At 36.3% G+C, this 18505-nt stretch overlaps 1 protein-coding gene across 3 annotated transcripts in view; it reads left to right on the top strand.

Moving 5' to 3' along the window:
- PGPEP1L (pyroglutamyl-peptidase I like) overlaps positions 1–14360 on the top strand; it is a 104870-nt gene extending 90510 nt beyond the window's left edge. For all 3 annotated transcript variants that reach the window (XM_074295050.1, XM_074295049.1, XM_074295051.1), the window contains 3 exons: positions 5290–5406; positions 7450–7676; positions 11681–14360. In XM_074295050.1, coding sequence (XP_074151151.1) covers positions 5290–5406; positions 7450–7676; positions 11681–11849 — 513 coding nt within the window. In that variant the 3' untranslated portion in view covers positions 11850–14360. The remainder of the gene's footprint in view (positions 1–5289; positions 5407–7449; positions 7677–11680) is intronic.
- Positions 14361–18505: the final 4145 nt, after the last annotated feature.

Below are 18505 nucleotides of genomic sequence, written 5' to 3'. Positions count from 1 at the left end.
TAAATATATATGTACATATAAATAGATAGATATAACAAATTTTCACTTAGAAAAAATTTTAAAGATTTCATACCCTGCCCCCTTTTACTTTCACTCTTTTTTACACACTCAACAATCCAAGTACACTGGACTACTTAATTTTTCTCACACATAAAACTCCAACTCTAGACTCTGAGCTTTTGCATGGTAGTCCCCCAGTGTCTGGAATGCCTTCCTTCCTTACCTCCATCTCTTAGTCTTCCTGGCTTTCTCCAATCTTACCTTTTGCAGGAAGCCTTTCCCAGGCCTTCTAGCCACTACTGCCTCCCCCTCTCAGATTACCTTCTATCCACTCTCTATATATTCTGTGTGTATGTATTGTTTATGTTGCTTTCTCCATTAGAATGTAGTCCCTTGAGGTCTGGAGCTTGCACATAGCAAGGACTTAATAAATAATTGTTGATGAATATTGACTAACTTCAGGACTTGATAGGACCTTATATAACCTATATGGCAATATGTTGTGGGTGGGGGAGTTGAGGTTAGTTATAGAAAGCAATGTACAGATGGACAAATAAAAAAATGGAAATCAAAGCAGCAGAAAGCCCCTCCTAAGTCATTTTAGGGTTTCTATTGCCATTAAGGTAGTACCATAATTAGTGATGATGCTGTTGTTTTGGCTCAAGTAAAGAGACAGCCAGAACTCTCCCACTGCCATTGTAAGGTGAAAATTGCAGTGGAGAAGGAGGGAGGAGAAATGGTATAAGAGGCAAAAGGAAGAAATGAGAAACAGAATTACATTAAATCAATGCCTAGGGAATATAGACTCCTAATGAATAGGAAAAAATAAAACTACTACATCTTTTCTTCAATTATGGTCCACTTTGATGTTCAGATTTTTCCTTCTAGAAATCTAGATCTTTTCCTTTCTAGAAGTATGGGTGAAATAACTAACTCCAAAATGACAATCAGCAATATTTCTAGAATCTTAACTTTTAAATGGAGAATTAATTCTTATACAGAGTATATGATGGGGGTGGCGCAGCAGCCTGTGGTGGGTGGTGGTGGGGATGGAGATGGGGAGGAGGGGTGTGCTGTGGTGGGAAATAAAATGCTAATTGTGAACCAGCCCGGGCTGTTCTTTATTTATTTGTCAAAGCAAGAAACAGAATTGCATTCTTAAGTGAAGATGATGCAATGATCAATCACAGCCGGACAGTGCTCCACAGGAGAAAGACTGGCCCTGTTCTCTGGATTTGTTTACTTCCCATGGGCATTGTTTTCTTGCCTGTGTCAGATAGCTTATTGAGCACAGCTAATCAATGTTTCCGCTGACAAGAAAATTGGAACCGTTATTCAGGAAGCAGCATTCAAAGGCAGATTTCCCAGTTAAGTGCTATTTGGTGCTGGGATCTATGCCTATAGAGTAGCTCTATGAAAATGGCCTAAAACTACCTGCCTGCAACACGTCTTAGAAACTATGGCCGGCTCAACATGGTAGGTGTTAGGAACAAATCTTCCCACATGTTTTCAGGCTGTTCTTTAGATTCTGGAGCCTAGGGGCCAAGGGGTCAAATGCAGAACTCTGTCTTTTAAAGGCTATCTTCTGAGGCACTATGGGGAACTCTCTCTCTTGAATGTTAAAACTTTGGAGACTATATTGTTTTTCAAGTTTGGGTCCACATCAGGTCTTGAATACCCCGGACAAAAAGGGATAGGAACAAGACCTGCAATTGTCTTGCAAAGGGAGTCCCAAGCAAGAAAATTTGCTTTGCCAATTCAGTTCATCACCTTCTCTGCAATTTCAAAGCACTAGAGAAGTACTAGAGCATGAGAAGTCAAATGACATACCTGGTTTCATCGTCAGAATCAGAATTTGAACTCAGTTCCTCCTGGCTTCGAGATAAGTGTTCTAGCCACAACTATATGTTCTTTCTAGGACAGTTACATTGGTGACATGGAAGGCACATACCCTCACAGCACAAAAAAAGTACAGGAAAAATTGAGCATAAGATCCAATCTCATTATTCCAGGAGAGAATTTAAATTATCCTTACCTAATGAGAAATATCACAAGGGATGGATTAGCCTGTCCTCAGGGATATTACCCCTGAAAGGAAAATATACATTTTACTTCTAAGTATTGGTGCTGAAAGAAACCTTCTGTGTATTCTACCACATCATTGGAAACATTTAAAAGGATAGCACTCAAAATCTCCTATAGCTCTCTACTTCTTTCTCTTTGTTAAGCTCTCCCTCTTCCTGCCTACATATTTTTTCAAGTACTTGCCAGTTTGGCCATCTAAACAATACAATAAGAGAATGTCAAGATGACCAGGTCAGTTTAGACATCTATCTAACTGAACCTGATCATTTAAAAAGTTAAATCCACATAAGAGCAGAAGAATAATTTTCCCCTCTATCATTCCAACCCAAATAGAGTTGTTTCCACATAATGGAAACCTGGAATTTTTTCTTCCATGTCATGCAGTAACAGTACCATACACCCTAAGGATGATGGGGGAAGAATTATTGATTGAATAAAAAAATATGATTCAGAATGAGAAAGAAAAGGAAAAAAAGGCTGGTCCTTGAACTGAAATCATGTCAATTCCTCCTGAAGAAAATCAAGTATGGCCTTATCATCTCCTTTCCAAATTACTCAGCAGAACTTTGTACAAAATGCAAAGATCTCTTATGAAAGATCCAGCAGTTTCCAGAAAAAGTGGAAGCTCAGATTTGGACAGAAAAAATAGCTCCCTCTTATATACGCAGTCACTTCAGGAGTCCAGGGTGAGGGAACTGACTGGTACTGCTCTCTCTGTGACCATAGGCAAGTATCTGTCTCTGAGACTCCATTTTTATGTGGAAAATAAGAAAATTGGACTAGATCACTAAAGACCCCTCCAGCTTTAGTTTGAGATTATAATAAAATAATGCATCAAGGACCCAATTATAATCTCTTCCTTTTTCATTGATAACAAAGATCTTAACCTTTGAATTTCTATTCTTATGATTCATGTCCCATGACAAATAGACATGCTATCAGTATACTCACTAGGAATAAAATATTCCCAATTAGCCAAGGCATTCAGATGAAAAAATCCCCATTAACTACAGAGGTCTTCAAATTCCAGACATGGTCATCTGAAAAACACTTTAACAGTTTAAAGAAGCATTGTTCTCAGGTATAGGGAGAAGACTTGCCCTTTTGAGGAATGGTATCCAGTTCATTCCACAATCAATAATAATAGTTATTCAGCCTTCATTTTGTTAAGTCTTAAGAATCCCTGGCTTCTCTATTTTTTTTTTTTTAATTTTGGCTTCCCTATTTCTAGTCATATGAAAAAGTGCTCCAAATCACCATTGAGAAATGCAAATTAAGACAACTCTGAGATACCACCACAAACCTGTCAGATTGGCTAAAATAATAAAAGACAAGGATAAATATTGGAGGGGATGTGGGAAAACTGGGACATTGATACATTTTTGGTAAAACTGTGAATGGATCCAACCATTCTGGAAAGTAATTTGGAACTCAAATTCTCAAAAAGTTATCAAACTGTGCATACCCTTTGACCCAGCAGTATTTCTACTGGGCTTATATCCCAAAGAGATCTTAAAGGAAGGAAAGGGACCCACATGTGCAAAAATGTTTGTGGCAGCCCTCTTTGTAGAGGCAATGAAATGGAAACCGAGTGGATGCCCATCAATTGGAAAATGGCTGAATAAATTATGGCATATGAATGTTATGGAATATTATTGTACTGTAAGAAACAATCAGCAGGATGATTTCAGAGAAGCCTGGAGAGACTGACATGAACTGATGCTAAGTGAAATGAGCAGAACCAGGAGATGATTGTATATAGTAATAAGAAGTATGACAATCAATTCTAATGGATGTGGCTCTCTTCAACAATGAGATGATTCAAACCAGTTCCAATTATTCCGTAATGAAAAGAACCATCCACACGCAGAGAAAGAACTATGGGAAGTGAGTGTGGATCACAACATAGCATTATTCTTTCTGTTATTGTTTGCTTGCATTTTTATTTTCCTTCTCAGTTTTTTTTTCTTTCTAGATCCGATTTTTGGGTTTTTTTGCAACAAGAAAACTACAAATATGTATACATATATTGCATTTAACATATTTAACATGTATTGGACTACCTGCCATCTGGGGGGGAGGGGAAAATTTGGAACAGAAGATTTTGCAAGGGTCAATATTAAAAAAAATTACCCATGCATATGTTTTATAAATAAAAAGTTGTTAAGAAAACAAAAACAAAAACAAAAACAAAAACAAACAAAAAAAACAAATCCCGGCTTCCTTCAATGCTTCACTACAGGGCTGTCACCTATCTCTTAGCAGAGGTCTTTCCTGATTCCCTCAGTTCCTCCCATATTACTTTGTATATGTATTTATTTATAAATAAAGTGTTCTCATCTTCCTAATCTAGCCTCAGATTCTTACTAGCTATGCGTTTACTACTTACTACTATGAGTTTGGGCAAGCCATTTAATCCTGTTTGCTTCAGTTTACTCTTCTGTTAAATAAGCTAGAGAAGAAAATGGCAAACCATGACAGTATCTTTGTCCTAGAAATCCCCAAATGGGGTCACGAAGAGTCAAATATACCAAACAACAATAGCAGTTTTGGGAAAGCTTTAGAATGGAAATTGTAAGTGAAGAGAAGAGGGTGGATGTGAGCAATGGTATGATGGCTAAATCAACAAGAGTTGGCAATTGATTAGGAGGAAGGGGTGACATGGAAAATAGGGAAAACGTCAGGGATAACTGAGACTATAAACTTGAGTGATTGGGAGTATAGTAGAATTCTCAACAGGAAAAAGGGACCTTTAGGGAGGAGTGGAGCTTGAGGAAAGTTTTGTTTTGACTATGATGATGTTGAAATGCCTCTGGGACTTAGAAGTAGCAATGTAAGCTTTGAAACTCAGGAGAGAAATTAGAATTAGATATATAGATTTGGGACTCCTCTGCATAAGGATAAGTGAACCCATGGGAATTGATGAAGTCACCAAGAGAGAAGAGACAGGAATTCAGGACAATACTGGAAAATGAATTCCTGCACTTAGGGGTTGGAGATGGTGACAGTCTAGCAGAGGAAATAGCCAAAGGAGTAAGGATAACCAAAAGGATAGGGGTGTTCAGCATCATAATCTTCAGAGAAATGCTAAAAAGGATGAGTTCTGTACTTTTACATTTTTTAAAGAAAAGTTAACCCTTCAAATGGTCATTTGCATATCTCCAAAACATCTCAGCAGCCACCTACTTTGTTTTTTTCTTACAGGAACTCTTCAGTTTGGGTTTGGGCAAAGATGTGACAATTCGGATTCTGCAATTGCCTGTGGCTTACAAGAAAACAAAGGAGCAAGTCTCCAAAATTTGGGAAACCCTTCAACCTCAGGTAAATTACTGTTTTCTAGGACAGCTATTTCCCACCATAATATAAAATGAGAGAGCAGCATGCTAAAACCTTGGTGTAGAATAGAAACATTTGAGGAGAATGGAAACTCCTTAAGAACAGGGACCACTTTGTGTTTTTCTAGCATTTAACATGATACTTGGCACATCGTAAGTGTTCATTAAATGCTTAATGAATTTAATTTCTGGAAAATTGTTAGTTACATTGTGGAATTTATTATATGTAGGCTAAGAGTGAGAGATATCCTAGGTTGACCACTACATGTAAAGTTCAGAAAGACCTAATGCAGTCCAACCTACTATAATACAGTGTGACACTATGAACTCCACAAATAATAGTATTTTAATTATCCTCTAGTGTATAAGTTTGAAGTTTAAATTGGAACTCTGATATGAAAAATTCATTCAGGAGCATTTTTATATAAGAAAAAGAAGGAAAAGGAGAAGATAATCAAAATATGTCCCATCCAGCACCCAAAAATAAAGTAGTCTGTTTGAGGGCAGATGATATCTAATATGTTCAGGAGAAATACTCTTACAAGTAAAGCTGTGAAGTCTGAGCTAGCTCCCTGGAGGCCTCAGGATCAGCCAGAGTCAGGATAAGTAAAAGTCCTTGGTCTTTAGGGGGAGAAGTGAAGAGAATGGACAAAACTGCCACAAGCTCACCACCAACCTCCCTTCTCCTGGTCTTACTGCAAAGTAAAATTCTTTTGCTCCTCTCACTCCATCCCCTAATCCTTACCTACAATTCTCTTAATCCCAAACATTGAGCCAGAGAGAAGAGAAATTCCAAACATATGCTAATAGAATCATTGTCCAATGGGTAATTAGCCTTAAGTGCTCTGTTGTTTGATTCAAGCACACCTTTTAAGAGTTTCATCCCTTTACAGAAAGCTAAAGAGCTGGCTTTGGAATTAGGACTAGCTGAATTCCAGGCTCTGACACAAACTAGTAGTATGATTATGATAACTTTTTTTTAATCCTTTCAATGCCTTCAACAACTCAGTGTACAAAGTTAAAGATGATTTGTTAGTCTACATCAGTGGAGGTAGTTCCTCTCAGATGAAATCACAGGAATAAATGACCACCTTCCCCTCAAAATAAGAGGGGAATTCTCATGAATGTCATAATCAACCAATTTCACATCTAAAAAAAGAAAATTAAAATGATTGTTCCTCTATCCTAAAGCATGACCTTTTGGAATAGCAAATACATACTTTACATATGTTTATGCTCTTCTAAGATCTCAGCACCCAATGAAAGTGTATCACTTGTCTTACCCCTATCAGTTAAGTTCTTTTAGAATACAATTCATCAAATATCAAGTGATGATCTATAATAGTGGGGCATGAGATGAAAAGCTGTCAACTGGTCTGAAATTAGTTTGTATGTATGAATTAAGGAATTGTCCCTTCTTCATTTGTACTCATTGAGTTTATATGAAAAAAAGAAAAATGAGCAAGAAATGACTTATTAAAAAAACAAGTTAAGGGAAATATATACAAATACTTTTTAAAGTGACATCTCAAAGAGGAGAAATAATCAACTCAGATAAATTCTTAACAAGATTTTATTGGGTTTTCACTTAACTTCCAACAATAAAACTTCATAAAAAAGACTTAAGAATCCACAGAAATGCTAAGCCTTTTCTATTGTAGAATACTCAAGCCAATAGGCAGTCACATGCTACCATTTAAGAAAATGTTGAAATATGAAGGGCTTTTAAAATTAAAGCTCAGAATTTGAACAATTATTTTTTAGTTTAAAAAAAAAAATCAACAAAACACAGTGAGATCACTGTGCTTTTTGTTTATGATTGGCATGGTGGTAGGGGAAATATAAAATAGCATCATATAGCCTATGGATTTTAAAATAAAACTGAAGTTTCCTAGAGCTTGGATCTCCCACTTACAAGTTAAGTTTACTTTTACAACATTTTGTAAACATATCTGACCTTTAATTTCCTGTCATTGACTCTCTCTCTCTCTTTTTTTTTTTTTTCTTTCTTCCCGTACTGCCTAAGCAGTTTATTGTCCATGTTGGAGTTGCTTCATCTTCCAAAGCAATCATCTTAGAACAGTGTGGAAGGAACCGAGGTTATAGAGATGCAGATATCTGTGGTTTTTTACCAGAAGGTGGTGTCTGCCTGTCAGATGGCCCAGACATGATTGAATCTACTATCAATATGAAAACAGTTTGCAAAAACATCTCTGTTGATGGAATCCAGGTTCTCTTTTCCAGGGATGCAGGAAGGTAAATCCTTTATAGGTCATTCACTGATCAGATAGGGAATCAGTGAAGAAAGTTCTGAATTTTTCCTTTATTCATGTGTTAAAATTTTATTTCTTCTATTCTGTAGAGAAGAATAGCATAGGAACTGGACACCTATAATTTTTTCAAAATAGGAAAATCCCTGTTGAAAAAAGTTATTCTTCCAATACAGATCCAGCACCTTCTCTGCAATGTATCATCTTGGAGAACTCGATCCCATCTAAAAATTTTAAAATGAGCTGAATAACCATGTTCTCCTACTTTCAGAACTCTATGCTAGTTAGTATTGATCAGTGCAATCATATTTCACATCAGTAAAGTGATTATAAAAATGGAAGAGAGAATCTACAGTATTGCAGTAATAATAAAAATAAAAACAATAATGAACACTTCCAGGTCAGACATTGGAAACAGAGTTCAAACTTGGAATCAGTGACCTCAATTCAAAGACTACCTTTGACACTACTGGCTGTGTGACCCTATACAAATCATTTAATCTGATTTTTGTTTTGTTTTGGTTTTGGTTTTTTGGTGGGGAAAATAAAAGAAGAAAATGTTCACAAATTTGGTCCAAACCCCCCCAATACTTTACATAGAGCTTTAATCTAGATTAAAATAGATATAGATGGTGATTGCTTCACCTTTGTGAGACCCCAAAAGATCTATTTCAAAGTAGGCAGGAAGGAGCAGGAAAAAATATAGGAGTTTGGTCAAGAGGTAAAGGTATTTTACTATCCCTGAAAAAGCTCTGGGGCCTGGAAATGGAATAGATCTGCTAGAAATGGTCTTAGGGCAGGTCTTATTAAAGAAAGAGATAGGTAATGAACCCCTGTGTGTTGTGCTTTAGAACAGGCCCCCAACATGAAGTCAGAGGGTACATGGGCAACAGGGTTGTTTGAGCCTTACAATAATCATTTGAGGTAGGAGAAGCTAAAGGGAGGGGGGAGGATGCTAAGGGCTTAGAATCAGCTGCTAAAGTGTTAGAAAAAGGACTTGAATCTAGGTTTTCCTGATTCCAACGCCAGTGCTTTTCCCACTATACTAATTTTATCATTTTTCTCATTGTACTTCTGACATGACTAAGCAAGGAAAAGGTTGGTGAACATTTTGTTGGCATGTAACATGTTATGAGCACTAAAAACCTTTATTTTGTCTATAATTTGTAACTTGTCTTCAAGAGTGTGGAAAAAAAAAATTAAGTAAGTAAATCCTAGACTGATGAAGGAGAAAGGGACCTTATAGACCAAGTTGTGCCACTCTCTTATTATTAGGAGCAATATTCTAAGGCCATGTAGGCTAAATAAGTTTTTCCTTAAAAGGTATTGAAACTATGCTCAAGATTAAATTGACTCAAGGAACTAATGATTCCAGTTGTTGACTTAGCCTCCTGATGGTAAAGGAACAAGGAATCAATAGCTCTTCCCTTAGGCTGATAAGGAAACTAAGGCCCAGAAAAAAATGTTTTCAAATCTTTAGAAAGTATTAGCATGGTCTGGTGAGATGCTACTGAACTGTCAAAAAACCTGGGACCTCCCGACACCATGGGCAAAGCCACTTAGATCTGTGAGACAAGTTTGTTTTGAATCTAGGAACTGGAAAAAATTACTACTTAATCTACATTTACTTGTTTCAAATAGCAAACATATTTATCCTTTTTTTTTGTTTTTGTTTTTTTTTGTTTTTTCATGTGCACACCCAAAGAATTAGGAGGAAGACAAGGAAGGATTAGAGCTACACACTCTAAAACCTAACTTCACAAGCCTGGGATTCTCCCCTCAGTGAGAAAGGCTGCTTTATTTGCTATACCCACTCTAGGAAGCTTTAGAAGGGCTCTGAGGGCAAAAAAACCCAAAGGAGTCTTCCCCACTTTCCCTTCCCAAGGAAGCTCATTTTGGGAGTAGGACAAGGGGAACCAAGCCTTGTCATCTAATACCAAAGCACAATAGTGAAGGGTAGGTCCAGGGTTCTTCAATAGATAGATAGATATGAAGGAAGAGAGAGAGAGAGAGAGAGAAGAGAGAGAGAGAGAGAGAGAGAGAGGAGAGAGAGAGAGAGAGAGAGAGGAGAGAGAGAAGAGAGAGAGAGGAGAGGAGAGAGAGAGAGAGAGAGAGAGAGAGGAGAGAGAGATGAGAGGGAGAGAGGAGAGAGAGGAGGAGAGGAGAGGGAGAGAGAGGGGAGGGAGAGAGAGAGAGAGAGAGAGGAGAGAGAGAGAGAGAGAGAGAGAGAGAGAGAGAGAGAGAGAGAGGAGAGAGAGAGAGAGAGAGATGAGAGAGAGAGAGAGAGAGAGAGAGAAGGAGAGAGAGAGAGAGAGAGAGAGAGAGAGAGAGAGAGAGAGAGAGAGAGAGAGGAGAGGGAGAGAGAGATGGGGAGAGAGAGAGAGAGAGAGAGAGAGAGAGAGAGAGAGAGAGAGAGAGAGAGAGGGGAGAGAGAGAGAGAGAGAGAGAGAGAGAGAGAGAGAGAGAAGAGAGAGAGAGAGAGAGAGAGAGGAGAGAGAGAGAGAAATAGAAGTTTCTTTAGCCATAGTAGGGAAAAGAAGCTAGCAAAAAGAGAGAGAGAAAGAAAAAGGAAAAAAAAAAATAGAAGTTTCTTTAGCCATAGTAGGTGAAAGGGAAGCGAGCAAAGATACAATACTAATTCACTTGGGTGAAGCTTCCCGGTTTTTGTGTTATCCTTGGAAGGCCTACAGTGAGAAACCTAAGGGAAACTAACTGTTCATTGGCCATCAGGAAATTAAGTCAACAGCTGGAGCCACTATGTCTTGATGATGGTTTCAACATTTTTTAAGGAAAAGCTACCCTCATCTCCATAGGATACTTAGTATATGGCTTCTACACCACAGGCTCCTATTATGGGCTTGGGAGTTATAGGGCACAGAAGAATCTAAAGCAAGGAATAGTTAGTATCATTATATAGTAAGGTATGTTTTGAAATGGTTTTTGGAGGAAAAACTAGCTTCCAATTCTCCCTCTCCAGACTTTCCTTCTCTTTTTAGCATTCCCACTCTTCCTCTCCCTATCCCTATCCTTTCCATCCGTTACACACTCAAGCACATATTCCCTTCTTCTCCCTGACTCTGCTCTAGTCCCAGAGATTATCAGAATCCATAAGAGCTAGAGAAAAAGTTATGTTACTTAGGGACAGAAAGAAGGAGGAAAGTCAGAGCTAAGCCTAGAGGGACCAAGTAAGCACCCAAACATCCCTTAATACCAATTCTCATATTGGTACATTCTCATTTTTACTATTTAATAAAATAGTTCTTAAAAATACTAGGTAATCAGGATGAAATTTCTAAGCTCCATTGTTTCCTGATACTTTTCCATCTTGAACAACATCTGTGCACTTCAGATCTTTCATGTATAAAATGGAGAAAGCATTCCATGTCCTGGCTATCTTGCAGAATTGTTATACAAATTAAATGAAATAAGTGGAAACTATTTGAAAAATTAAATAAACAAAACACATGTTAATGAAAGATACCGTTAAAACATGGATATGAACTCATTTCATTTGAATTGGACAAGTCACTCACCTCTTGGATTCTTAGACTCCTCTTCTATGAAATGATCTCTCAGAACTACTTTAATATTCCTTCATTCAAATTGTTCTACAACTCTCATAACCTAGAAAATGATAGAACCCAGCAAAGTCAGCAAGACTCTATTTTCTTGGTATAAAATAAATATTCCCCTTTTAATACCCTTAGGGTTTAAATCCTACCTGTTTCCTCCACCTCTGCCACTAGAAAACACATTTTAAAGACTGTTACACAAGATCCTTTACTTCATCCCATTGTGGGTGGGTTTCCTTTTCCTGCCAGTCCTATCTTGGACTAAAATTTATGTTTTCTGAAAACAATTTTTAAGGGAGCTTCCCACAAACTCTTCATTTGCAGCCTGATGTACGGATAAACAGCCTCTTTCCTAACTGACTTTTATGACAATTGAGATTAGTTTGATTCTTACCATGACATTTTTGTGTGGTTACAGATATGTCTGCGATTATACCTACTATTTGTCTCTGCATTATGGAAATGGCTGTGCTGCTTTCATTCATGTCCCTCCATTATCCAATTTGCTAACAGCCGACCTTCTAGGAAGAGCATTGCAAATCATTATCCAAGAGATGTTAAAACAGTTTGGAAAGGCCAGAAAATAAAGCATGACTTGCAGGAAATTCAGATAATCACCGTGTTATATGCCAAGAGAACCAAAAGAGGAAAGAAGTTTTCAAGAAAAAAAAAAAAAATTGAATGCTGAAATCCTGCTAAGAGTTTGACTGCCCTTTTGAGAATTTTTTTTAAAATTGCTTGTAAAATGGTGTTTACAGAGAAAAATAAATTATGAATTAATCCAATAAAAATACAAGGGGTTATATTCCCGTAAGAAAAGAATGAACACGGCAGAAGACAGAATTTTTACAAGGGATTAACAAGCTCCAAGTGCAATTTCTCTTCTTATAATAAGATCCAATTAATTTCTTTTCTGAGAATTTACAGAGTATGCAAAACTGACCACAGATGACTCCAATGCAGTCTGCCTTTATGAGAGCAAAGCCAAGCAGTGATTAAAGAATGTGCTCTTGCCTCTGTGACCCATTGTGATACATTTGATGAAGGTAGCTGTATTTGTCATTAAGAAAAGGCATGATTGCAATTTTTATTTTCTTCTGGCTTGTTGCATTATTTCTGGATCATTAGGAATCTCTTGAAAAGAATACAGGATTAGGTCCCCTACTCACAGGATCTAGGGTCTTGTCTCAGTTTTGCTGTTACTTAGCTATATTTTGAGCATATCACTTTGGGGGGGGGGGTCAGTTTTTTCTTTTATCTTTACTTAGGTGGTCTTTACAATCTTTTCCATCCTTCAACTGAAAGGAAGAAAGGAAAAAAAGGCAAAAAAAATGCATTTATCAAGCACTTACGTGCCAGGCACTTTACCAGGCATTTTACTAATATCTCATTTGACCCTCACAACAACTTGAAGGTAGGTCTACCATATACCCATTTTACATTGGAGGGGACCAGCAAATTTAAATTAAGTGGCCAGCCCAGGCTTACACAACTACTAAGTACTAAGAGGGATTTGAATTCAGGTTTTCCTTACCTTAGGTTCAGCACTCTACCCATTGCACCACATAGCTTCAACAGTAACTCTCTCATAAAGAAACATAAAAATAAAATGGGGCAGGTAGGTGAACCACAGACAGAATGCCAGTCCTGAAGTCAGGAAGACCTGAATTCAAATCTGACCTCAGATACTCAATAACTCTGGATGAATCACTTAGTTTCCTTCTCTTTAAAATGAATTGGAAAAGAAATGGCAAACCATTATAATTAATATCTTTGCCAAGAAGAGTAACAATGTGGTCACAGAGAATCTGAACAATGACAGTAAAGTTGAAGACAAGGTGTCTGATCTAAAGAGCTCAAGGTCCAGTGTGTCTGTGTGGAGGGAGGATGGGGAAGGGGGGGGCCTATGAGAGTATGATACATATTTGAATACATAATACTAAATGATTCAACAAAGATACAACTACTGCAGAACAGAATAGAATAAGAGCAAAAGAGAAAGGAGTTTTCTGACAGTATCAGTGAAGGCTATTGAACTAGAACTTGGAATATGGAAGGAGCATGGGCAAAAGTATATAAAAGAGATGGAAGCCACCAGCTAGAGAGCCAGAGATATTAAGCAATCCAACCTAGAAGGAGAAGAGTAGTGAGGGCCAAGGCTTGGAAGGCAAGGAGCCTACAGACTTATTGATTAGACATCTGATGGAATTCTGGGCCTAGCACCACAGAGCCCTGTGGTAGGGTACATACATCCAGGGCCAATGAGCCAGGATGGGGCAGACCAATTAAGAATGTAACAGGGCAAGAGAGCCATTTTGCTCTTCCTCTTGTTAGCCACCTATTGACACTTTAATTACTCCTGGAAACAAGTTACCAAACTCAGGGGTTTTGGTCTTGTGGTGGAAATAGCTGTCAATACTCACTAAGGGACAAAACCGGGCCCCCCTTAAGGCTAAGATCTCAACTGATAATACAGGAAGTGTGTGTTGTATTCAGCCTGTAATAAGAAATAGTTCAAGGGTTTTGAGCAGGATAATAGCACACCAGTTCTATGCTTCAGGACATTGGCCACAGCCTACTGAGGAAGAGATATTGATTGGAAACAAGGTAGCAGGTTAATGTAGCAATTCAGGTTAGTGAACTAGGGTGGTGGGAATGAAAACAAAAACAAAACAATGGATTAGAGCAATATTTCTAACTCTAGAGTTGAAAGGGTTTGTCAACCAATTGGAATGTGGTTGGTGACAGGATGGAAGAGCCAAATATAAAAATGAGATTTTGAACATAAGACTTAAATGATGTTATTGGCAGATATGGGGAAATACAATTTTTTTTCATGACATGTAATCTTGGACAAGTTATTTACCCCATATTTAAGCCTTATCTTCCTCATGTGCAAACGGAAAGAGCTAAAGTAGGTGGCTGCAAGATTTTTTCAGCTACAAATCTAGGATCCTATGTAAAGAGAGGCATTGTGGTGCAGTAGACATCGTGGTTTTGTAGATAATACCAAGGTTCATATCCCAGCCCCATTACCAACTACTAAATGATCTTTAAGGTCCCTTCAAACATATGTGATCCCTTGAATACTTACTTTAAAGGGCTAGGAAGAGAGACCAGCAAAGGAAAGAGATGAGCATCAGAGTTATATGAAGCAAACCAGGAAGACAATATTATATCTTGAAAGCTGAGAAAAGAAAATAGTAAGAATCGATGAGGTAGTCATCAGTGTAAATTATTGCAGTAGTCAAAGGCTGGCAGACTGAAAAGTATCTAAATGGATTTGATGATTGGATCATGTTAATGGTGACCTAAGAATGATGGGGCCAGAAAGTTATCTTATAAGGAATAAATGGGCAGTGAAGGATTCTTTATATATTTTAGAAACAAGATCTTTATCAGAAACAAAGGCTGTAAAGATTTTCCTGCAGTTTTGTACTTCCCTTTTAATTTTGTTTCTTTTGATTTTGTTTGTGCAAAACCTTTTAATTTAATGTAATCAAAGTTGTCCATTTTGCTTTTCATAGTGTTCTCTAGTCCTTCTTTGGTCATAAATTCCTCCCTTCTCCTAAGATCTGATAGCTAAATTCTCTAGCTCTCCTAATTTATTTGTGGTATCATCCTTTATGCCCAAATCATGTACCCATTTTGAGCTTATTTTGGTATGGGGTGTGAGTTGCAGGTCTATGCCAAGTTTCTGACATTATTTTCAAGTTTCCCCCCCAATTTTTTGTCAAATGGTAAGTTCTTATTCCAGAAGCTGTGTGGGGTTTTATCAAATATTAGATTGCAATAGGCCTTGATTATTGTGTTATGTGTATCTAATCTGTTTCACTGATCTACCACTCTATTTTGATGACTGCTGCTTTATAATATAGTTTTAAGTTTGGTACTCCTAATCCACCATCCTTTGTATTTTTTTCATTAATTCCCTTAATATTCTTGACCATTTTTCTTCCAGATGAATTGTTATTATTTTTTCTAGTTCTACAGAATAATTTTGGGGCAGTTTGATTGGTATGGCACTGAACAAATAGACCAATTTAGGCAGAATTATCATTCTTATTATATTAGCTCAGCTTACCCATAAACAATTGATATTTTCCCCATTATTTAGATCTGACTGTGTGAGAAGTGTTTTGTAATTGTGCTCATATAGCTTTTGGGTTTGTCTTGGTAGGTAGATACCCCAAAATTTTGTCTATAATTATTTTAAAATGGAATTTCTCTATTTCTTGCTGATGCCCTTTGTAAGTAATATATAGAAATGCTGATGGTTTGTGTAGATTTATTTTATATCCTGCAACTTTGCTAAAATTGTAAATTGTTGCAGACAAGATTAGAGGGAAGCAGGAAACCTGGGAAAAAATTTACATCCAAGGGCTCTGATAAAGGCCTCATTTCTAAAATATATAAAGAATAGACTCAAATTTATAAGAATACAAGCCATTCTCCATTGATAAATGGTCAAAAGATATGAACAGACAATTTCCAGATGAAGAAATTAAAATCATTTCTAGTCATATGAAAAAAATGTTCTAAATCATTATTGATGTGAGAAATGCAAATTAAGACAACTCTGACAACTCTTTCCTCTCAAATTGGAAAAGATGACAGGAAAAAAAAAGATGATAAATGTTGGAGGGTATGTGGGAAAACTGGGAAACTAATACATTTTTGGTGGAGTTGTGAACTGATCCAACTATTCTGGAGAGCAATTGGAATTATGCCCAAAAGGCTATCAAACCGTGCATACCCTTTGATCCAGTACTGAGGCCTGAATCCCAAAGAGATCATAAAAATGGGAAAAGGACCCACACGTGCAAATGTTTGTAGCAGCTCTTTTTGTAATGGCAAAAAACTGGAAACTGAGTGAATGCTCATCAGTTGGAGAGTGGCTGTATAAGATATGGTACATGAATGTTATGGAATATTATTGTTCTAGAGAAACGATCAGCAGGATGATTTCAGAGAGCCTAGAGAGACTTACATGAACTGATGCTAAATAAAGTGAGTAGAATCAGGAGAACATTGTACACAGCAAAAGCAAGAGTATATGATGATAAATTCTGATGGACTAGGCTTTTTTCAACAGCGAGATGATTCAAGCCAGTACTGATGGTCTTGTGATAGAGAAAGCCAATTGCACCCAGGTAGAGAACTGTGGGGACTGAGTGTGGATCACAATACATTATTTTCACTTTTTTTTGTTGTTTGTTTGCATGCATTTTATTTTCTCTCATTTTTTTCCTTTTTGATGATTTTTCTTGTGCAGTATGATAATTGTGGAAATGTATATAGAAGAATTGCACATGTTTAACATATATTGTATTACTTGCTTTCTAGACGAGGGGGTGAGGAGAAGGGAGGGAGAAAATAATTTGGAACACAAGAGTTGCAAGGGTGAATGCTGAAAATTATTTATGCATATATTTTGAAAATAAAAACCTTTTTTAAAAAATAAAATAAAATAAAAAGCTATTCAAACAGGAAAAAAAAAAAAAAAAAAGCTGTTAATTGTTTCCAGTAGGCTTTTGGATGAGCTTTTAGGATTCTCTAAATACATCATCATATCATCTGCAAAGAGTGATAATTTTATTTCCTCATTACTGATTCTAATTCCTTTAATTTATTTTTCTTATTACTAAAGCCAATATTTCTCATATAATATGGAATAATAGTGGTGATAATGGGCTTCCTTGTTTCACCCCTGATTTTACTGGGAATGAGTCCAACTCCTCTCCATTACAAATAATGCTTGTTTTTTTATTTTAAATAGATACTGTTTATTATTTTAAAGAAAGTTCCCTTATCCCTATGCTCTCTAGTGCTTTTTTAATAGGAATGGGCACTGTATTTTGTCAAAAGCTTTTTCTGCATCTATTGAGATTACCATATGATTTCTGTTGGTTTTGTTTTTGATAGGGTCAATTATAGGAATAGTTTTCTTAATAATAAATCAGTCCTGCATTCCTTGGTCATAGCGTATTATCCTGCTGAAAAGCTGTTGTAACCTCTTTGCAAATATTTTATTAAAAATCTTTGCATCAATATTCATTAGAAAGATTGGTCTATAATTTTTTTCTCTCTTTTGGCTTTTTCTGATTTAGGCATGAGTACCATATTTGTGTTGTGGAAGGAATTTGGCAGAATTCCTTCTTTACCTATTTTTCCAAATAGTTTACATAGTATTGGAATTAATTGTTTTTTAAATGTTTAATACAATTTACTTGTGAATCCATCTGGCCCTGGATATTTTTCTTAGGGATTCATTAACAGCTTGTTCAATTTCTTTTTCTAAAATGGGACTATTTAAGCAATTTATCTCCTTTTTAGTTAATCTGGGCATTTTATATTTTTAAAAAATTCATCCATTTTGGGTTAGATTGTCAGATTTCCTGCCATGCATGGGACAAATAGCTCCTAATTATTGCTTTAATTCTTTTTCATTGGTGGCAAGTTCATTTTTTTTTTTCATTTTGGTGCTGGTGATTTGTTTTTTTCCTTTCCTTTTTTCTAACAAATAGATCAAAAGTTTACCTATTTTATTGTTGTTGTTTTTTTTATATAAAAACAACTCTTAGTTTTATTAATTCAATAGTTTTCTTAGTTTAATTTTATTAATCTCTCCTTTGAATTTCAGAATTTCTAATTTGGTATTTAATTGGGTTTTAATATTTTCTTTTTCTAGCTTTTTTAGTTGCCTTCCTAATTCATTGATCTCTTCTTTGTCTATTTTATTAATGTAACTATTTAGCGATTATAAAAATATTATTTTCTTTTTCTAGCTTTTTTAGTTGCATTCCCAATTCATTGATCTCTTCTTTGTCTATTTTATTAATGTAGCTATTTAGCGATTATAAAAATTTCCCCTAAGAATTGGTTTGGCTGCATCCCATAGGTTTTGGTATGTTGTTTTATCATTGTAATTTTCTTAGATGGAATTATGGATTGTTTCTGTGATTTGTTGTTTGACCCACTCATTTTTCAGAATCAGATTATTTAAGTTCCATTTGGTTTTTAGTTTATTTCTCCCTGGCCTGTTATTGAATATAATTTTTATTGTATTGTGATCTGAAAAGGAAACATTTACTATTTCTGCCTTTCAGCATTTGATTGTGAGGTTTTTATACTCTGATACATGGTCAGTTTTTGTTTAGGTGCCATGTACTGCCAAGAAAAAGATATATTCATTTCTTCCTGTCTCTAATTTAATTTTCTCCAGAAATCTATTATATCTAGC

Source organism: Sminthopsis crassicaudata, chromosome 2 (genome assembly GCF_048593235.1).
Source record: "Sminthopsis crassicaudata isolate SCR6 chromosome 2, ASM4859323v1, whole genome shotgun sequence".
Taxonomy (NCBI): domain Eukaryota; kingdom Metazoa; phylum Chordata; class Mammalia; order Dasyuromorphia; family Dasyuridae; genus Sminthopsis; species Sminthopsis crassicaudata.
This window is presented reverse-complemented; position numbering and strand designations above follow the sequence as displayed.